At 35.2% G+C, this 20,053-nt stretch overlaps 3 protein-coding genes across 5 annotated transcripts; 1 reads left to right on the forward strand and 2 right to left on the reverse strand.

Moving 5' to 3' along the window:
* Window positions 1–5,060: 5,060 nt before the first annotated feature.
* On the reverse strand, window positions 5,061–14,686 carry LOC124299137 (ribosomal biogenesis protein LAS1L). 3 transcript variants are annotated; one of them, XR_006906945.1, is made up of 7 exons: window positions 14,573–14,686; window positions 13,996–14,422; window positions 13,334–13,515; window positions 12,221–13,239; window positions 11,788–12,094; window positions 7,618–7,760; window positions 5,061–5,114 (listed from the first exon to the last, which is right to left on the reverse strand). XR_006906945.1 is itself a non-coding variant. In XM_046752118.1 (6 exons), the coding sequence occupies exons 1-6, from the start codon at window positions 14,617–14,619 to the stop codon at window positions 11,808–11,810; spliced, it is 1,794 nt and encodes a 597-aa protein (XP_046608074.1). In that variant the 5' UTR covers window positions 14,620–14,686; the 3' UTR covers window positions 10,982–11,807. The 3 variants fall into 3 exon arrangements, 2 of the variants coding, with proteins under 2 accessions (XP_046608074.1, XP_046608073.1); XM_046752118.1 differs by lacking the exons at window positions 5,061–5,114; window positions 7,618–7,760 and having other exon boundaries at window positions 10,982–12,094; window positions 12,221–12,418; window positions 12,587–13,239; XM_046752117.1 differs by lacking the exons at window positions 5,061–5,114; window positions 7,618–7,760 and having other exon boundaries at window positions 10,982–12,094.
* Window positions 7,649–11,148, forward strand: LOC124299141 (ubiquitin-associated domain-containing protein 1). The gene is made up of 8 exons (XM_046752127.1): window positions 7,649–7,833; window positions 8,597–8,790; window positions 9,188–9,348; window positions 9,524–9,735; window positions 9,808–9,989; window positions 10,178–10,368; window positions 10,655–10,793; window positions 10,885–11,148. The coding sequence occupies exons 1-8, from the start codon at window positions 7,649–7,651 to the stop codon at window positions 11,025–11,027; spliced, it is 1,407 nt and encodes a 468-aa protein (XP_046608083.1). The 3' UTR covers window positions 11,028–11,148.
* Window positions 14,687–15,662: 976 nt separating the features above from the next.
* Window positions 15,663–19,020, reverse strand: LOC124298641 (transmembrane protein 170A). The gene is made up of 4 exons (XM_046750907.1): window positions 18,815–19,020; window positions 18,327–18,506; window positions 18,126–18,231; window positions 15,663–18,009 (listed from the first exon to the last, which is right to left on the reverse strand). Exons 2-4 carry the CDS (start codon window positions 18,436–18,438, stop codon window positions 17,814–17,816), a joined length of 414 nt encoding a protein of 137 aa, XP_046606863.1. The 5' UTR covers window positions 18,439–18,506; window positions 18,815–19,020; the 3' UTR covers window positions 15,663–17,813.
* Between the last annotated feature and the right edge of the window lie 1,033 nt (window positions 19,021–20,053).

The raw sequence follows: 20,053 nt of genomic DNA on the forward strand, positions 1-20,053 counted from the left end.
TTCAAACTTTGGTTTCGAACTGTAATACTACGTATGATGATGTATGATGTATGATGTACGATGTACGATGTACGATGTATGATGTATGATGTATGATGATATGATTTGATGTATAATGATTTTAGTCTTCACGTTTCATACAAGAAATACACACTTTATCTCTCCTGCCGATTCGAGACTCAAGCGACCAGTCCCTTCGATGGTCAGCCGTTGACTGCAGATATATTCTTCAGTGAACGGGTCGGCTAATAACGCTGCCGTTCTGCGACAGTTGGATGATGAAAAATTTCGCTCGTATCTTTCAAATGTGTGTTAAAATACACTCGAAGTGTTAAGAAGCGTCGTTCTTTCTCTCCCTATCACCTTTCTAGGTCTTTAAACCACTACGCAGCGTCAAATACTGTCTCATATACGAAGCATCTATTTCATGTCGTTCAAAATTAGCGCATCCGTGATGTATTACAGTTACTCTGAATTTTTTTCCATCCGAATACTTTTCGAAAAACAATTCTGCTCCTCCACCCAACGCAGATGCTTCACTTGCGACCAGCTAAAACAGCGTTTCGATTCTATGCCTATGAAAATTCAAGATCGAGAGAGCAAATGAAAAGTTGTTGGAATAATTATGAATACTAATGTTATGGAATACATCGAGCGCGCGTCGAATAAAATCCCATTTCGAAATGAAAAATACTTCTCTTTTCATATCATAGCTAATCTAGTAATATAGGTAGATAGGATGGTTGGAGGTGTTCGGAAATGGTAGGACATTTCAAAAGTTAAAGTCGACGACGATCCGGTGCATCAATTTTATCGTTACAGATTCTCTTTTCCCATAAAGCATAGAGTATTCCACAACGATAATGCAGTCCTTGAAATTCATCGTTCATCTCTGTCTGGAAAGCTAATTCGCAAGGCGTGGTATTCTAGATATGTCAAAACTAAGCTAGCGGCACGTGTTTGCATTATTAGAAAAATACCCGTACTCTACATACACTGTTTCTAATCTTTTGCTACATTTGGTTTAATCCCCATGCTTCCACAGCACGAATAGTCGCAAATGTTTTTGATTATCCATAATAAAAGAAAAGAAGTAACAAAGCTTAAATTTATTGTTAAAGCTCCAATGAATACATCAAACTGCGGTCGAATTCATTTATTATTTGCACATGACCTCTGTACATTTGATAAATTATTCCTAAATACATTGAAACATATGTATTTATAATGAAATATCATGCAATGGGCTGTGTAAACTACAAACTATAATTTCTATCAAACAGCTGCTTTTATGTCAACTGGGCTTTGAGACTCAGTTAAGTTGGATCTCGATTTTTGCCATTGTACGTAGGACATTGGGTTACAAAAACAAATGCGAATCACGAAGAAATCCGTATTAGAGGTAAGGATATTTCAGTTCAAGTACACCTATACACAGAAATCCGTATGTGAATATACTAAGACCTCTGTGTTTATTGTAAAAGTCTAGTTTTAAATATGTGTATATATTTATATACACATGCATAAGTATACGTATACATATATACACATACATGTACATAAATAATTGCCAAGAAATTATAAACACTCACAATTTGTCGCAAATGGAGTAAAACGTAAGGTTAATAATATACAAATTACACAAGCGCACCATAAAACATGGCAAGGGTAATCCTAGTGCAGTGATTGTACAAACTGAAGAAATATACATTTACATATACATGATATAAATTAATAGACTAGAAAAGAGTATTTAGAGAGCTTATCTAATTCCGATCTTGTCACAATAGATCATTAACATAATCAATATACGGTTAAAGCTGTATTAGCTACATTCACTATTAGAGATAATATTTTTTATCCATTTTTATAGTTATTTAATTTCTTGTACAACAATTTTTCAAATTTCACCGCAAAATGCCCAACGAGTTCTCGTAGTGCAAATACGAGTCCAATTACCTTACAGATGGCATTACATTGATTTTTGCCTTCTCGCGTCGAGTTATAAATACAGATAAATCACAATGAAAGCTCATTTCTATAAGATTTATTGTAGTGCTGTATTCGTAGCTGTACCTGTTATTCTATATTATATACTGTCCTAAATTTTAAACACACAGCACAACAATGGCTGAAAGCACAATGGCAAGAAGAGAGGAGCAATTTGCATCTTAATAAATCTTTTCTTCTTCGTACGTAGCGGAGCGATGTCACGTCGGAGGATATGTACTAGTGGATCACTATAGGTGGGGCACAGAACTGAAACATAATTGTGTTGAAAATCTTCAACATCTCTTACAGAAAGTAGGTACGTTGCCAGACCTTATATACCAACAATGAATATTCGTAGAGGCTATATTCATAAATACTTACAAAAGTAAGCTAATATTTTACCCGCAATTGCTTATTACTGATAACTTGATATGATAATATCCCCTCCCCGCCCCTCCCCACATACAACTACTTCTACTCCTACTCCACTCCAACTCCTACTACTACGACTACTCCTATTCCTACTCCGACTTCTACCACTTCTACTTCAACTCCCACTACTCCTACTCCTGATCCTACTCCTACTCTAATGAATATAATAAAAATGTTATACTCACAGTGTACAAGTCCTCGTCATCCTCGTCCTCCTCGCCCACCTCGATCACCCGCAACCACCGCGAACTACCTCGGGTTATACCTTGAATAGTAATGAATATTTTTAGTATAAGAACACATCAAAAACACTGTTTAAGGATTAATATAATTAATTAATTAATTAATAATATGATCAATTTTATTAGCGCATTTGAAGCTACTGAACATGTGCTTGCGCGAGAAATGAATTGAAATAATTTGTTGTAAACGTGACAAGTTTGAAAATTTTTAAATAAAATATAATGACAATTGTCATTAAATATTATAAGAATATTAATTAATTAATTAATAATATAATAAATTATATGAGCTTATTCATAGCTACTGAATATGTGCTTGCGCGAAAAATGAATTGAAATAATTTAATGTAAACATGACTAGTTTGAAATATTTTTGATAAAATATAATTACAATTGCCATCAAATATTATAAAAATGTTTTACTGACCGAGCACAAATCCTCGTCTTCCTCGTCCTCCTCCTCGTCCACCTCCGATCACCTCCAACCGCTGCCAACCACCTCTAACGACCACGGCTAACCACCTCGGGTTATACCTCGATCACTGATAAATGTTTTCAGTATTAGAACACATTAAAAATATTGTGTAAGCAATTATGTAATTTTTGCATAGACACATTGTACGAAAATTATGGAAAAATTATAAAACATTGTAGAAATTTTATTAGCGCATTGATAGATACAGAATTTGGACTTGCGCGGGAAATGAGTTTAAATAATTCATTGTAAACATGACAAGTGTAAAAAATTTCAGATGAAATATAATTACAATAGCCATGAAATATTATAAAAATGTTATACTCACAGTGCAGAAATCCTCGTTATCCTCGTCCTCCTCGTCCACTTTTTTCTCCTCATCTATCTCCTCCTCCTCCTTTCCGTCCTTCTCCTCATCCACCTCGATCCCCCGCAACCTCCCTTAAACACTTCCGACCACCTCCAACCACCTCGGGTCATATCTCGAATACTAATAAATAATTTCAGTATTACAACACGTGGAAAATATTGTCTGAGGATCAATATATTTTTTTCATATACAGGTTTGACTAAGAAGATTATGAGAAAATTATAAGAAATTATAGAAATTTCTCTAGCGCATTGATAGCTACGAAATGTGGGCTTCCGCGAAAAATGGATTGAAATAATTTACTGTAAACATGACAAGTTTGAAAAATTTCAAGATGAAATATAATTACAATTGCCATTAAATATCATAAAAATGTTATGCTCACCGTGCACAAATAGTAACATAGCTTTTTCTTATTGGTTGACACGAAAATAGTTGATTACAATTATTTATTTCGTACTATTATAGCATACAAATGGTTAAAAGCTGAAAGCAATCAATAATTATATAGCTAAATTTCAAGTAACACCGAAAAAAGGTCAATAATGAAATCAGATAATGGAGAAAAACTATCTTTCATGTCGGTTCAAAGAGGAAACCGGATTCTTCAAATGCTGCCATATAAAAAATCGGTAAAAGTACATATTTTTTTTTTTTAATCAATCAAATACGATAAGTTCCAAGCGAAACGTTGATTGTCGGATATTTTTTATAGGGAGATAACTAACGAAGCTTTTTAAAATTTCGAGTGCAGTTCAACTCACATTTGGACAGTACAAGAAAAATTTATTTACCATCAATTGTCGCAAAATGGCGAAGTCATTAGTTGGTCATTGAAGCACCTCGTCGCTGGAATCTCGAATTGGCCGGAAAGATGGAGTGCGTAATTTTTGTCTGAAACGTAAAAACTAAAATTACTTCGAATTGACATATATTTTCATCATCGATGAACTAAGAAACTCATAAAATACGTTAAATCACATTCATATTCGTTCAGAAGAAAAAAATCGTGAAGTTTCACCTTTGAGCTCGAGAATTAACACTAGATCACTGCCTTTTGGGTTATTTTGGTACATCGATAATAGAATGGTGCGCGAATTAAAAATAACAAGTTTTAAAACACTCGCTCGTTAAAGCTCGCTTGTGGTCGGATGCCTAGTGTAACTGATTTTTCTGCTCGTGCGCTCGCTTACTCGTTGTCAGTGTTTTAACACATAACACAGTTGTAGGGGAGACTGGGATACGATGACTCCCCAAAAAATTCTGGTATTGGCTTCACAGTATACAGAATGAACACCGTCTTTGTGCATGTGACGTAAACCGAATCTGCTCGTAAGATTTTTTCTATATAATACTACAAATCACGTTTACAGATGCATGTAAGTATAACGTATTGTGATTTTATGATAATAAATTTCCACAAAAAATACCACAAAACAACCAGCTAAGTGCTAACAGATCTGATACACTAACCACAGCAATTTTAGCTCTAATTGAACGACGTTATTGTCATCTATTCCTATGTACCTATATAATGCCAAACACTCACCAATTGCAATTTGTTGGTCCTGGTCGCTCGGTTTTTTCCGATTCAAAGTGTTATCTGAAACATGCATTTTGGTTTGATGGTACAAAACATGACGTTTTCAATAATCAAACTTGTAAACTTGAAAATTAGTCCGGAAGGTCAAAAGTCACCAGGTCAAGAACCTGGACAGTCAGAACTACGTAGCGCTTGTCCTGGAAGTCGAGTTTCAACAGGTACTGGACCTGGAGCGCAGAAACTACGGAGCACTTGTCCTGAAAGTCGAGTTTCACCAGGTAGCGGACCTGGAGCACAGAAACTACCGAGCGCTACTCCTGGAACTCGAGTTGCGCCACGAAACGGACCCGGAGCGCAGAATCCAGGAGGTAAAGAACCCGGTACTCGAAATCTGCGGAGCGCGATTCTCGTACGTCCTCTCTACCGCGCGGTTGTTTCCAGACTGAGGAATTCGGCTAGCTGATCACTATAGATTGAAGACGTCAAGAGAAAAAAAATTTTGACTTTCTGAACATCCGACATCCAAACTTTGGTTTCGAACTTCAATACTATGTATGATGTATGATGTATGACGTATGATGATAAGATATGATGTATAATGATTTTAGTTCTTACATTTCGGACAAGAAATACGCACTTTATCTTCCTTGCCGATTCCAGACTCAATCGGCTAGGCCCATCGATGGTCAGCTGTTGACTAAAGATATATTCTTTAGTCAACGGGTCAGCTAATAACGCTGCCGTTCTGCGACAGTTGTAAATCATGACGTGATATGACGTCATTCTGACATCAGTTTGACATAATTGTGTTCACTGGGTTTTTCCTGAAACTTTTCAAAATATACTACCTGTTCATCATCTACATGAACTGCTAATCTGTATATAGCGTGAGACTGTTTGTTCATCGGATATTCATATAGACGATGCATTGCCTCAGGTGGACAAACATATCGCGTCGATATATATTTGTCTCTTATATCCTTGGAATATCATACTAAACCTCACAAGGATTCACACCATAAACAATAGAAGTTGCAAAAGCTATAGAAAATACACCAGAATTCCAGTAATTATTTTGTTGCTGAATTTTTTCGAACACGACGCGTATATTATCGTCAGGCAACAATTTATGTAAACATATCTTATGGTGATCGTGCCATACTCTCTTATTAGCACAATCATATACGTGTAATACTTCAGTATCGTTATAAACACAAATCCAATGCCTCAATGACCTCGGGCTATGAAACGATATTTGAATGCATGCTTCGTTTTCCGGAGCGCTTCGAATTGATCCCAGAATTTGTACCAATAAAATACTCTGCATGATTGTATGCACAGCATTTACAAAACCATATACATGCCATGATTTCCATGTATTTTATTTCAGAATTTTGAATTGTTTTTTGTAATCGCACAGGATCTTGAACGCAAGCAGATCTTTTTTAGCGTAGATTCTATCACGACTTCCAAAACTTGAGTGATTAACCGGATAATATGAAATAAGCACAAATCTTCGCTTTGACCGCGTTAAATCATGTACGACAATCCGCAAACTACTGAATATTTTGTAATAAAAGACATAACAGCTTAATTCATCGATGTGACTTATATTGCATGGCAATCCATGAGCAAGTGGGCCACTATTTTTACGCTTCTTAATTTGTAACTGAACAAAAGCAGGATCTTTACTGTGTTTACAACACAACACTCATTCGTCTATGCGGCATATTACTTACTCACCAACAGAAATCTCAGTTTCCATATTTACAGACAGATTGTTTCTGAAACGTAGATGTTGCTTTGTTATGACACAATATTCACGGAATGAAATTTTAGCGGATCGATTTAATTGACTGATTGTAAATATATATTTCCGTTACCTTATCGTAAGTATAGCAGAACTGCTGTGCTCTGCGGAGTTCACTGGTCAACTGAAACTGGGCCTGGTGATATTTGGAAAACATGGTATGATGGAGAAGATAGGTCATAGATCACGTACTACGTACAATAAGGATTATTACACAACTATACTACGCTCCTAAGCGTAGGTCATTAGAACGCCTTCTTTCTCCTTTCTTGTAAAGAATTTTCAACGACTTCTTAATGGCGGTTTTTGGCGCGATTTTACAAGGACCACAAGGACCCAAGCTGGATTATGACAATCCGAGTTGGCAACACTGTTTGAACTGCGTGCAAATGGCCGCCGTTGCGGGCAAACGTCAAAATACGAACGGAAATATTCAAGGTAAAATAACGACTACCAGAATTTTAAGGTCAAGGTATTTTTATTGCCATCGGAAGTAAAAAATTTAGCGTAATCGTGTTGCACTCGCGCTGTATCCGGAATATGTCAACTTCGCGTACTTCAGCACTCTAATCTAGCTTAACCTAAATCTTTCATATTGAGAAATGAATAATCAGTTATGGATTAACGATTAACTCTGACTTGACGACGATGTAAAATAACACTTATAAATCACCTAATACTAGAACTACCTTGTGATCAAAGACACGTGTATTCGAACGCTGCTTTAAACTCCCGAAAAATTGGACAACATACATATTAGTTTTTTATTGTTCAGGGCTACTTGATGTTTCCATGGATGCGTGGACAAATACTGGAAGCCTGGAGTAGCAGACGGAGCTCTCGAGAAGCCGGGAGGCGCTCCTCGGCTCTCTCTTCTGCGGACCCAGGAAATCGCTCTACAAATTCAGGTGTTACAATGCTTGTGTCACCACAGTCAATCCCTGAGAGTTTCTCAGTTAACATTATCAGGTTTGCATTTCATTACCTATAAAAAAAACCATTCGACCATGCACTCTCGTACTATAAAGTTATGAAAAAGTGTACTCTACTTCCTTTCAGTTTAAAAACAATATTCTGAAAATCAGTGAAAAGCCACCATGTGCGTACAAGTTGCCATTATTTCTATTATCGCTTTATATTACATTTGAAAGAGAATAATATTTTACAAATACTAAATGAGAAAATAGACAGAATGTAATAAAAACAAATGTGAATTTAAATTTTCTTAACCCTCTGCCGTACTTTGACGAATCTGACTCGTGATACATATTTCGTATCAAACATGAAGATCATGAGTCAGACACGTAGACTGAAGATTAGGCTCATATTGCAGCTGTTTTCAGCATCACTCTAGCCTATTTAGCGCGCATCGTCTCATATTGCTTGGGCTCAGATCTTGCCGAACTAAATGGTACGGCGAGGGGTTAATATCCATTTTCTCAATTGCCCTGGCGATTTTGAGTAGGATTTTCACTGTTATATAGAATTAAGTATCAGAAAATATTGTATATAATAATATCATTACTCAGGTTAAAGATATTAAACATGTAACTAGTTACTACATTATTGTGTAGAGAAATTTTGGTGGTTGTATTATAAAGTTCACCAATTTTAAATGTCGAGCAGAATAACCGCTATGTTTAATGTACCCAAATTTGAGAGATTACTTGGGTACATTCGTTATGTTCAAGAATGAAGGAACAGATCGTAATCACCATAATAATATTTTCAGTTTGGAGGGCCATGTGTTTGGCATCAACATCAAGCCAGACTTTACCATAGAAAAAATTAAAGCAGTCGCAACTAAACACTTTTATGGACAAGACACATCAAAGCCTTCATCATGCTTTAGATTAGTTCATGCAACAAAACTAAAGTCGTTATCTGATGAAAAAAAAGCAGAGGAAGAGGGCATTGAAAAGTTTGGTGAGTATCGCAAAACTTGGAAGTAAATTGAATAGGATATTGCTAAAGACATAAAAAAAAACGTGTGCAACAGAAGTGATACTTCTGCAATTTATATAAGTAATTCACCATGGCTTCAACAACTCGGTAACAGAGAGAGGAGACTGGGGATAGGTAATCCTGTGCGTAGTTTGCGTTTCATAACAGTGCTTTATATAGTGGTACGTGTCAAAACATTATGTTTCATAGCAGTGTACATTTCATTGCAGTGCGTTTCAAAACATCGCGTTTTACAACATTCTGTTATTATCCCTGCTAAAGAAGTTTCACTTCAAAAGCAAAATCAAATTTTGGAAAATGATTGAGGCTGGTTCAATGTCAGTTTCCTTCGATGATTTCTGGTGATTTTTTGTTTCAGATGAGTTGCTGATGGTGGAGATCCATCCAGTTATAATAAAAGAAAATCTAACAGAAGAGATTCTAAAAGGACCCAGTGAGGAGGTGATAGCTCGAATCACGGCAGGACTTCCAATTAAAAACCCATCACGACCTGCGCCCAGTGCCGATTGCCCAGCTGATGTAAATATTTCATAACGATAAAATATGAGTTTGTAGTATTGTTTTATTCTTAGAAAACTAAGTTTTATTAGAAAGATTTTGAAAAGTTTATCGAGGTAAGAAAGTGTGCTAATAATTATTAGGCTAATGATAAATATCGAGTAAAATACAATGAGTAAACGCACAACATGGACAGTTTCAGAATGAAATAAGAAAGATTCTCATCACACTGGTCCAAACTTCTGCAAAGATTTTAAATCATAGTCCTGAAGCAGCTAAAATTTATGAAGTAATTAGGGAAAGATGGGAGGCCAGATGCAAACCGCCAAATGATCCCAAGTCTGTTAAATATCTCATGGATATGGGCTTCTCGGAGAAGAAAGTATTGAAAGCTCTACGGCTCAGGAAGTAAGTAACATTAGCATCATTGCATGAATGTGCAAATTTCTTTTCCTTACTTGTTTATTCATCATTGGTAAGGATGAATACTTCTGAAGCACTTGAGTGGCTCATAGAGCATGGAGATGATCCAGATGAAGAAGATTTTGAGTTACCATCGTTAGACGCGAGCCTAGATGTGGATACAGGAGGACCTAGTTCCTCAGGAACTTCGGGCAGAAGGAGAAGTCTCAAGGAAGCATGTGTCGATTTATTCAAAGGAGGTAATGTTGCAGTTTAGCTAACTTGCTCAACTTACGACTGCTTTATGGCATGTACTCTTACCGCATAGGCAAGTTGAGTTTAATACGTTCCTCTTTATCGAAAATTCGCTCTGATTACGTCTCGAGGCGATAATTTATTCAGAATATGAATATTGTTCTCAACTCAATGCTGGGTAATTGTTGAACAGGTAGTCAGAGTTCCAAGAGAGAGCCAAACTTGATTAACGTCGTCGCTCTGCTGTTAGAGTCTTTTCGTCAGTTCAAAAAACTCGATTTCAAACCAAACACGAGGGTGATATCCTCACTTCAAGAGATGGGGTTTGAGGAGAAGAAAATCATAGAAGCACTGAAAGTCACTGGAAATAATCAACCAAATGCAGTACGTTGCTAGATTTTCTATTCTACTATATTACTGAGTATTTTAAGATTTTCATCAATTCTTGTTTAACCTAAAACATTCGAGAAAAATTAGTAACAAATATTATTGACACTCAACTTCAATTTCATAACGATTAAAACATAGAAAATGATCATTGGCATAATTGTGATTTTTTTTTTTTGTGTGTCAACACCAAAATGAGTTTTAAATTCACATTAAATGTCAAAGCAAAAGCAGATTTTTTACCATCGATGTCAAATTCTTCAAGAGTTGTTTATATTTTCAGTGCGAATGGCTCTTAGGTGAGAGACGCCCTAGCTTAGAAGATTTGGACGAAGGCCTGGACCCTGACGGGCCAATTTATAAAGCAATTATGTCAAACCCTCACATACAACTCAGTCTCACCAGTCCAAAAATGTTACTAGGTGAGTCAAAAAACAAACGACGTTTTCTATGAGATTATATTCGAGAGTTACTGAATGCCAAATACTTGAGAATAAAATTTACACCTTTCAGCATACTTATCGATGCTAGAGAGTCCAATGTCAGCGAATATCTGGATAAATGACCCAGAAGCTTCACCAGTGTTGAGCCAAATTTTCAAAACCTACCATGCGGAAAAACATGCTATTCACATGAATCGTTTTGTTGAGAGCTAACAGTAGCGGAGTATAGAAACTATTTCAGAATCACAGAAAAAAAATGAAAAAAAAAAAGAATTATAATGCCTAGTACAAATTTAAAAAATTTTAAATATAATTCATGATACGTTGAAGATAAGTTACTGTTATTAACTGCCTGGCATGTTAAAGTTCATTCTAGTCAATATTAAAACAAAATATAAATTATCGTTAAAGTATTTATGCTATTCGTTCGTTACTTACTCAGTAGCAAATAGTGATATGTAATAGTAAAAAAGGTACTATCATTGTGAGGAAAGTATATAAAGTGCTTGATATTTATTCCTAACGATATTTAACGAATTTTACATGTAATAATTGCTACTATTACGCATATGAAATGGTATACAAACTATTATGTATACTCGCGTACACCAACAAATATATTTTTATATTAAAATGGGCCTTCAAGATCTAGTTTATATACCTATTTCAATTCAAAATGGCATGCATAATTTTGAACTATTTTTTTCGAGCGAAGTTCAATGTCAAAAGAAAACTTTGTTAAACGCTGAAGCAAATAAACTCTGTCTGAAATCATTAGCATTTACTCAGTTCCCGGAAGTGCATATGCATACCTACTTGTGCCCTATCTTTCAGCTACGACGAATCATTTTACGGAAAATTTGTTATTGGCAATTCTACATACTTCATTGTGAGTCGGTGTACATTCGATTAAACTACGTGCAAGGAACATGTTGCAAAATATAAATTTGTTAAAAACGTCCATAATACACACCGGAAGTGGACGTTTTGAATTCAACAGTTTTTCTTCACAATTTGAATTGCCATATCGACCATGTTATCAATGTTTCCGAGATTTTTTTTCCACTTTGGTCTCTTCTTTTTTCCCAAAACGCTGTTCCAATTTATTTTACTTCTCATCATTAAACTTTTACTATTGATAATTCCTGGTACAATATCAACATCTTTGGAACCTGTGTCACTTATTACATTGACCACTGAACTTGTATCCACTGTGTCCATCGAATCCAACTGCCACGGTAGTATTCCAATTGGACAACTTCCCCAATCAACACTTTTTTCTACGAAAAATAAATTTGTTTTACAGTTAACTGAACGAAACATGCCATTTTTCCTATAGTTAGATATTCTTCTGGTGGTTGGGTTTAAACTGAAATACTAATTCGTAGTTGATAAAATAACTGTACCTTTTTCAAGTATCCAGTTTGAATTTCTGGTTGTTAGATCTGCTATTTTGATATTATCTTCGAAATTGAACTGTTCCAATCGCTCATCACTTCTGATATTTTCATTGATATGATCTTCAAACAATGCAGTAAAATCATTGATGGTTTTGACATTATCGTTACCAACTAATTCAGTCTGGTCTTCAATATTTTGCCCTGCTGTATAAATACTGATGAAATGAATAAGATTTTCCCTGACGTCATCCCTTATGCTGGGTGTTATCAGTTCCAAAAGTGGTTCAACGAAATGATTAGAAAATTTGCTATTCAGATTAGAAATGATTGTTCTAACAAAATCTATATCAGTCAGGATACTGGGTATTTCACCTAAGACATTTAGCCATAAAATATCTCTAAGTTCGGGAAAGTTTCTATCAACTTCGTCTCGAACTTTAAGAGACAATGTGGTTGACGAAGTTCTCCTCCTTTTGTTTTCTCCGACATGTTCCAACCTATGTTTGATTTTGTGAGCTAATTTTATTTTGCACAGACTAGACGCTATATATTTCATCCACAAAGATGCAATAAGATGCTTTTGCTCATTCTCTGTCTCATCATTTATCAGTTCCAATAGCCGCAGTATTAGTTTTTGTAAAATTTCCTTCTCATGTAACATTGTTATAAACTCTTGCCAAAAATTGATGAAACGTGATGGAAGACAGTTACAGTTTTCAGTATCTGGACTTGATTTCTTTCTCCTCCCAAATATCTCAAGAAATTCTTCGCTTGGAAGGAATGCTTCCCCTCCAAGTAGAACATTCAATATAATTTCGTCTTTATCTGGTGGAAATTTGTTTTTGCTCAAATATTTAGATATTTGACACAAAAGATTGCTTTGTTCTGCTACCAGTTCGTGTTTCTCATCATCACAAGGATCAGTGTCATTTCGAGTTTCTGTATTGACGTCAATATCGGTGTATTCTGTATTTTCGTTGTTTGGCAAGTTCAAAGCATATGCTCGTAAATTACTCAACGTTTCTCTAACAATAAAAAGAATAACAAATAGAAGATATTTCACTTTATATCTAATGAAATCTATAGTCACCAATTATTCCTGTAAACTTATTCCCTTACCTTAACTGTGCATCAGGTATGTCTTTTATCGAGGTGTAACCAGCATGGATATATAAACCAACTGCGATCCACAATTCAATTAAATCCGTTAACGTCTGTGCTTCTTCTGGCTCATTCTCTTCTTCCGCTTGTTTAGTAATGTTATCTTCCATAGCTTTCAATTCTGTTGCCCAATATTCTTCCTTCAAAATGTAAAACAGAATCAAAATAAAAATTCTTTTCATTAGCTGAAGACTGGGGAACCTGCACTCAGAGAATACTGTTTCTGCAAGGCGAATCGACCATTAGAGTTATGTGACAAATGAATTTCATAATCATAACTGAACCTTCTTCTAAAAAGCCGGATAGAAAATGGTTAAATTCGTTCAATGTTTTCCAAAACTTCCACAACTAAATTGCCACATTTTTCAACAATTTGAATCAGTTTCAAGCAGTTTGAGATTGTAAAAATATGTTGACGTATTATTATAAATTAGGTAGATTATAAATGTTGTTTTTTTACAAAATTAATTTGCACATATACCTAGGGGAAGTATTTCTAAATTTCACATTCCCAATCCTAAGTTTATAACTTTTTTTTTTTAATTTTAGGCAAGTACTGACATGGATTTCATAGTGTTCTTCCTTTCTTTGTATGACAATATGCAAAAAATTTTACTTACATGTAGCCATTCGAGTAGTATATTTGTAGCTATACGCAATACATCGAGTGATGGTAATTCATGGCCGTGTGCAGCATCGTGTCGTATGTTGACAATCCATCGTGGAATATTAAGCTGTTTAGCTATTTGAAAAAGGGAAGATTGCTTAGTTTCGCCGATGTTGGTTATGTGATTAAGGAACCTCATGATCGTTGTTGAGTACATCAGGCAGAGATCATTCTCATAATAAGCCGGTAAATCTCCTTTGTCAATCTTTGGGGTGATTTCCCTGTCTCTGAGGCAGACTTGCATAATAGCCAGCGTGCATTCGACGCCAACTGGCAATTTCGGAAGCCTCGCTTTCCATACCAGTAGCCTCTTGTAGCCTTTAATCTGCTCAACCGTATCGTTGGAATAAATTTGTTCGTACACGTCGTGCCACTCGGTGCTGAAAAGTACAACTGGGGGTTATGTTATGTTGACAGCGAGTTCAATTCGGAAAGGACACTTGAAGGCTAATTAATTTCAAACCGTTCCGACGAATGGACTAAAGTCCAGTTTTTCGAAAGGACAAGATTTGCTAGTGATCATTACTTACAGCGAAAACCATGGCACTTGCTTCCGATGATCCCGCTTGAACGCCATTTACAAATGTTTAGCATGCCGCGTGGTCACGCATGGCATGTGGAAAGATGAAAATGACCTCTTATTTCTCTCTTTAATGACGCATGCGCAGTACTTTAATCCGCAGCCAGAGATATGAACAAAAGAGATAAAAGGTAATTACGCCCATATCTCCGGTTCTGATCAAGTCATTGCAATGTTCTTTTTTTTTAATTAAATTATATGTATCGAAAGAGTAATCAGAAATTTGAAAAATGTATGAATAATTTGAAAATAAACAAAGTTATTTACATTTGCGTATGCACTGAAATTTTGAATCTTCAAAAAACAGCTATTTTTTTTTTAAAGTTACTCCTAGGTGTTACAGTATGAAAATAGGTACTGGAAGCTGTAAACTAGCACCATGATTTTTTTGCACAACATAGGATAAATCTGCCGATAGTTATCAAAGCAATATGGATTTGCGTAGGTTGCTTATTGTTCACTTTATTGCTCAACTATGCGACGTAGCGCGGTAACTTTAGACTAATAATTCGAGAAAGATTGTTCTAAACGTCGAATGAGTTTTGCGACATGTCATTGAAAATTTTCCGAATCAATGGCAATATAAACAAAACGACCGATGTCCGTGTTTACTAGTAATGTACCAATTTTATAAAGGCCAATACAACGAACAACTTTTGAAGGAACCATTTTTCTGTAAAACCAACAAAAAAAATGACGTCAAATTATATCGTTTTAAATATTACAAAAAATTTTACCCAAAAATTTGTACCTAATTTCTCTGGCGCACATCAGGATATCATCTTAAGCATCTAATAAATCTGTAAAAAAATTGCGGGGTTCTGTTTTTGGTAATAGGAGCTGAGGCATTGACTGCAGATATTGTAATATGTTTGAGGGTCCCTTAAATTTAAAAACTTGTATAACCCTGTAATCGGAGCGAATCTAAGAATGATTAACACTTATTTAATATAATCGTACCAAAAGATGAGTCGCTTTATTTTTGTTGGTATATTCGAACCAAGGTTTTTGAGATTATTTTGGATCAAGAGATCGTTTATTGGTTTATAAGAATTAACCATAGAAACCCAATTACCACTTTATTTAAAATCGAAAAACACTAATATTAATAGACATTATATAAACAAAAAAACGTAACTTGTCTTATCTAAGCTACATTTTAGATTAATATTTATTTTCGAAAGCATTCAGTTCTTCACACTTAACATTTATTTCCAGGGTCCCGATATGATATTGAATCTAGGTCGTATTTCCCTCCACCTAATTTGAACTTAATTAACGCTATATGTATTATGTTGATCACGTATTGGGACGAATTATTGCTGCCTTGTTCAAAACACGAAATCTCCCTGAACTAAAAATTAGCGCGTAGGATAAAATTTATTGAAAGTAAAGTTCAGACGTTGTGTAAAGTATTGTCAAATTAATATTTTTAGCATTCCACGAGAAGTCATATGCATTTCCTTACATCATCTCTGATTTGATCTGTAATTGTTTCTACTAAGCTTGGACCTTGAGGTAAAACTTCTGGCTGCCAAGGAAATTAATCTTGATAATAGTTTGTAAGTGTGGTGTTTTTCATAACTGAAAATCTGTTCAAACGGATTTCGACCAAGAAAATTTTTAAGGTATATTCAAATTACGAGAAACACGTTTTCACCACCAAAAAAGCAGCACGTTTTTTCAATTTTTTGCACTGCCTAATGACCCATTTACAATCTAAATCATATTTTTCACCTAAACTATTGAGTTTAGAGGAAAATGTTTTGTATAAAATAGATGCATTTGCATAGTCATCCTTCCTAAAATAATCTTCTGCTTCAGCCTCGACTAAGCATTGAAAAAATTCATTACTGCTTGAAACATTCATACGAATTTATTTCAGGAAAATATGAGAAGAAAATAGAATCACATGTCTTTGCTGATTTCACACAAAATTAAGTTAGTTTCAGAGTAGGAAATAATTTATCGCTTTATAAGCTAACGTTCATGTGTAAATACTTAATCTAAAGAAATTAAATGAATCGCAAAATTATGAATACTGATAATTCATTTCGTATAGTTTCGTGAAAATAGGATTTGACATCGTTATATCATATATGAAGAACTGAAGGGTTTAAGGTGTAGAAAATTTTTGCAGAAAAGAACGTGTTTCTGGTTATTTCGGCGTAATTTGAAGAGTTTTTGGTTCAATTTGATCTAGAATTTTTTCAATAGCCCGAAGGCCTTCTTAGAGCTCAAACAGTAAGAAAAAAATTATAGATCTAATCGAAGATCATGGGGGGGAACAAAACATTGAATTATTCGTGGAACTCCCGGTTTACAAATCGTATGTAGACACCTACAGACGTCTGTAACAGAGAGAAGAAAAACACAGTATTTTATAAAAATTATTGCAATATCAATTGATTGCACAAAAATATTATTCTGCATTATGTGTGATTTACACATAAAGTATAAGGAACAGAGAACTTCAGGCAGCCAGCAAACTACATTATAGTAGGTACAATTTATCTGCAACTCTTTTATCATCATCATTTAATACTACGACATTTACAATTTCTTATATTTTAAGTATTTATCTACATAAGTATTTTGGAAATTTACAACGTTCAGTCTGTCAATACTACTTACTAGAGTTTCCTCGAACACCTGATATCGATAACTATGTTACACTATTAAAGAATGCAACAGTGGTTAATGAAGAAACATCTTCAATGTAACCAATTCCTGATGTATGGTTACACCTAGTAACACACACATTTTTTCTTTCTATGTCACCTCCCGTGATGGATTCTCATCAGTTCAAGGTCAACTGTGTCATCTACTGTGCAGGTTGAACAAATAGTAGCAGCCGATACCAGTGACCTTCGATAGGTCAGGATCCACTACGGGAAATGTACATACATACATGTTTACAGATACTGTATCTAGTATATCTAAAGACTTTTGTTAATTGTCCAAAGTAATCAGTATAAAATTTAGTGATTCAAAGTGAAATCAAAAGAATATTTCGATGCATAGTGATTTCTGTCTTACCATGAATTATAGCTCTCACAAAATTACATTTATATAGAAAACTTACATAAGAAAATGACCATCTTTTTGTGGGACTCTTACTGGTTAATTATTGATATTCATCTGCATAATTTTCACTGTACAATATTGGCATCGTTCATTTAAACCTTCTGTTATAAAGTAGCTAATATCCTTGTGAATCCAACACAAGCAGCCATTACAGTTTGTCCGATACCCCACAGTAAAGCATATAAAGGCAGCATCTGATAGCCTGATGCACGGTAGACAAATGCTACTGCTGCGGAACTCAGAATTCCTGATGTTAACGGCAGCAATACCCCCATTATTATTATTAGCAGTGGGAAGAACCTGGATCAAATAAAATTATCCTGCCTTATATGGGTAAAAATGGAAATCAACAAATACAACTATATGCTCTGTGTTTTTCAAACTACAAAGAACACAAAAGACATCCATGTACTTACTTTCCATATTTATGTTTTCGTAATGTCGCAAAACAAATTGCTGCTGCAATGGTATGGACGAATATGGACGAAAATAATGCCCAGAGAAATATCTGATACCACATCTCTGGAAAATAATACATTATGACAAATTACAAAATGTGTTTGTGCCAAAAAATCTAATTAACCATTTCCAATGAATTTTAGGAAGAAATTACATACGAAGAAATGAACTGAGTGGATTGTAAAGTGCATTTTCATCATTATTTGATGTTGCAGTAAGAGGTGTTGGCTCATTGGACATTGCTGTAGCTGAAATCACTTTGTGCAGCATCGCCTAGCAAGCAAAGACGCTATTAAGTACCATCAGAGGGAGGTCTCATCATAATGAAGCGAAATCTCCTAGGAAGATAAACACAAAGTAATTAATGGTACAAACACAGCATTGTCTACGAAAACATCAAGATACAAAATAAATAATGCTCAAACGTTAAACAAATGTTGATATGTGTGAAAATCGAGAGGGCAATTGGATATATGATACAATAAAATTACAGTGATTTTTCCTAAGCAGGTAATATTTTTTAGTGATAATAAATAGAAGTGAACAAGAAGTGACAGTTTTATGCGTATGCATATATATGTAGATGCGTTTCTGTAGTACTAAATTAACTTCATTGAAAAGCGAAGGGCAGCAGTAATTTTATTACCTAAGTAACTTTATCAGCATGCCATGTGACTTATATTTTTACTTATGTCAGATCATCTGGCTGTCAAATTCCCGGAAGCTCGACTCGAAATTTTACCGAGATCTGTCAAAAGTCTACTTGTATGAGAATGCGTGTACTTGGTGCTCTCTGCTTGGTGGTGGTACGTATGTACCATAGACTTATAAAGAGTTGAGACTGCGCGGTCTTACAGGCCACTGAAGCTAAGACCGAAGGACAGACATAGTCTGGGTTGTTCTTTTTCCGTCGCGCGATCAAAAGAGTGGGGAGCAGCTGCGACGCGGGAAAAACGATATTGGATTGGCAGCAGAAGTGCGCATTGAATTCTTCGGTCAACTTCAGTCAACGCTGTGACCCTCGATCCTCGGTATAAGCATCCGCACAGAGAATGGATCACGTCTCCCCTACCTAAGCAATGCACGGAATATGTCCGCCGCTCTGGAAGCAAGATAAAGAATTATTAGTGACAATCCCTGTCTCTTTCTAAAGACCGCTGTTGACTGCAGATCTTCATCGACATAACGCAACGAGGACACGAATCGACCCGTATATGTTTTGTAGGGATTCTATGCCCGCACTGTAATCTGTCTCTTTCTATTCGGGAGATACATTGTTGAACTACTCTCGCAGTCCATTCTCTATGTCGATGGGTGTAAATCCACTAGTTAGTAAGAAACATACCTTTAAGTAAAAACAAAAACTATAAACATTGTACAAAGTTAATTAGTAGATATTAAGTAGTCATAAGTAGTTTAAAGCATATAACAAAAATACTTAGGTATTTGTAAAAATATTTCTTCCAAAAATAATTATACATGCAATATTATATTGACATATATAGCAAAATAAACAATACTTCGTTAATAAATATCACTGCACATACAAAACTTGATTTAATCACAGAGGGCAAGTATTACAACTTTGAATAACCCATTGTAAAACAATAAAATTAAAACACAAAAGAACTTTTAAACTGAGAAGGTTTTCCGGGAGACCATAGACTATCGCCGTACTATAGGCAACCCTACCTACGTGGAGTAGTTCTGTTGGTAAAGAGATCAAATACGTAATCAACACGTGTAACTGAGAAAATTGCACGTATGTACTTATATTCCAATATCGGCAAAGTTAAAAGTCAACAATTAAATAATTTCAAAACATCGCGACTTATCTACGGTGTCTTCACAGTTCCACCAAGATTACATGCCGCCCACTACAACT

Source organism: Neodiprion virginianus, chromosome 2 (genome assembly GCF_021901495.1).
Source record: "Neodiprion virginianus isolate iyNeoVirg1 chromosome 2, iyNeoVirg1.1, whole genome shotgun sequence".
Classification (NCBI taxonomy): Eukaryota; Metazoa; Arthropoda; class Insecta; order Hymenoptera; family Diprionidae; genus Neodiprion; species Neodiprion virginianus.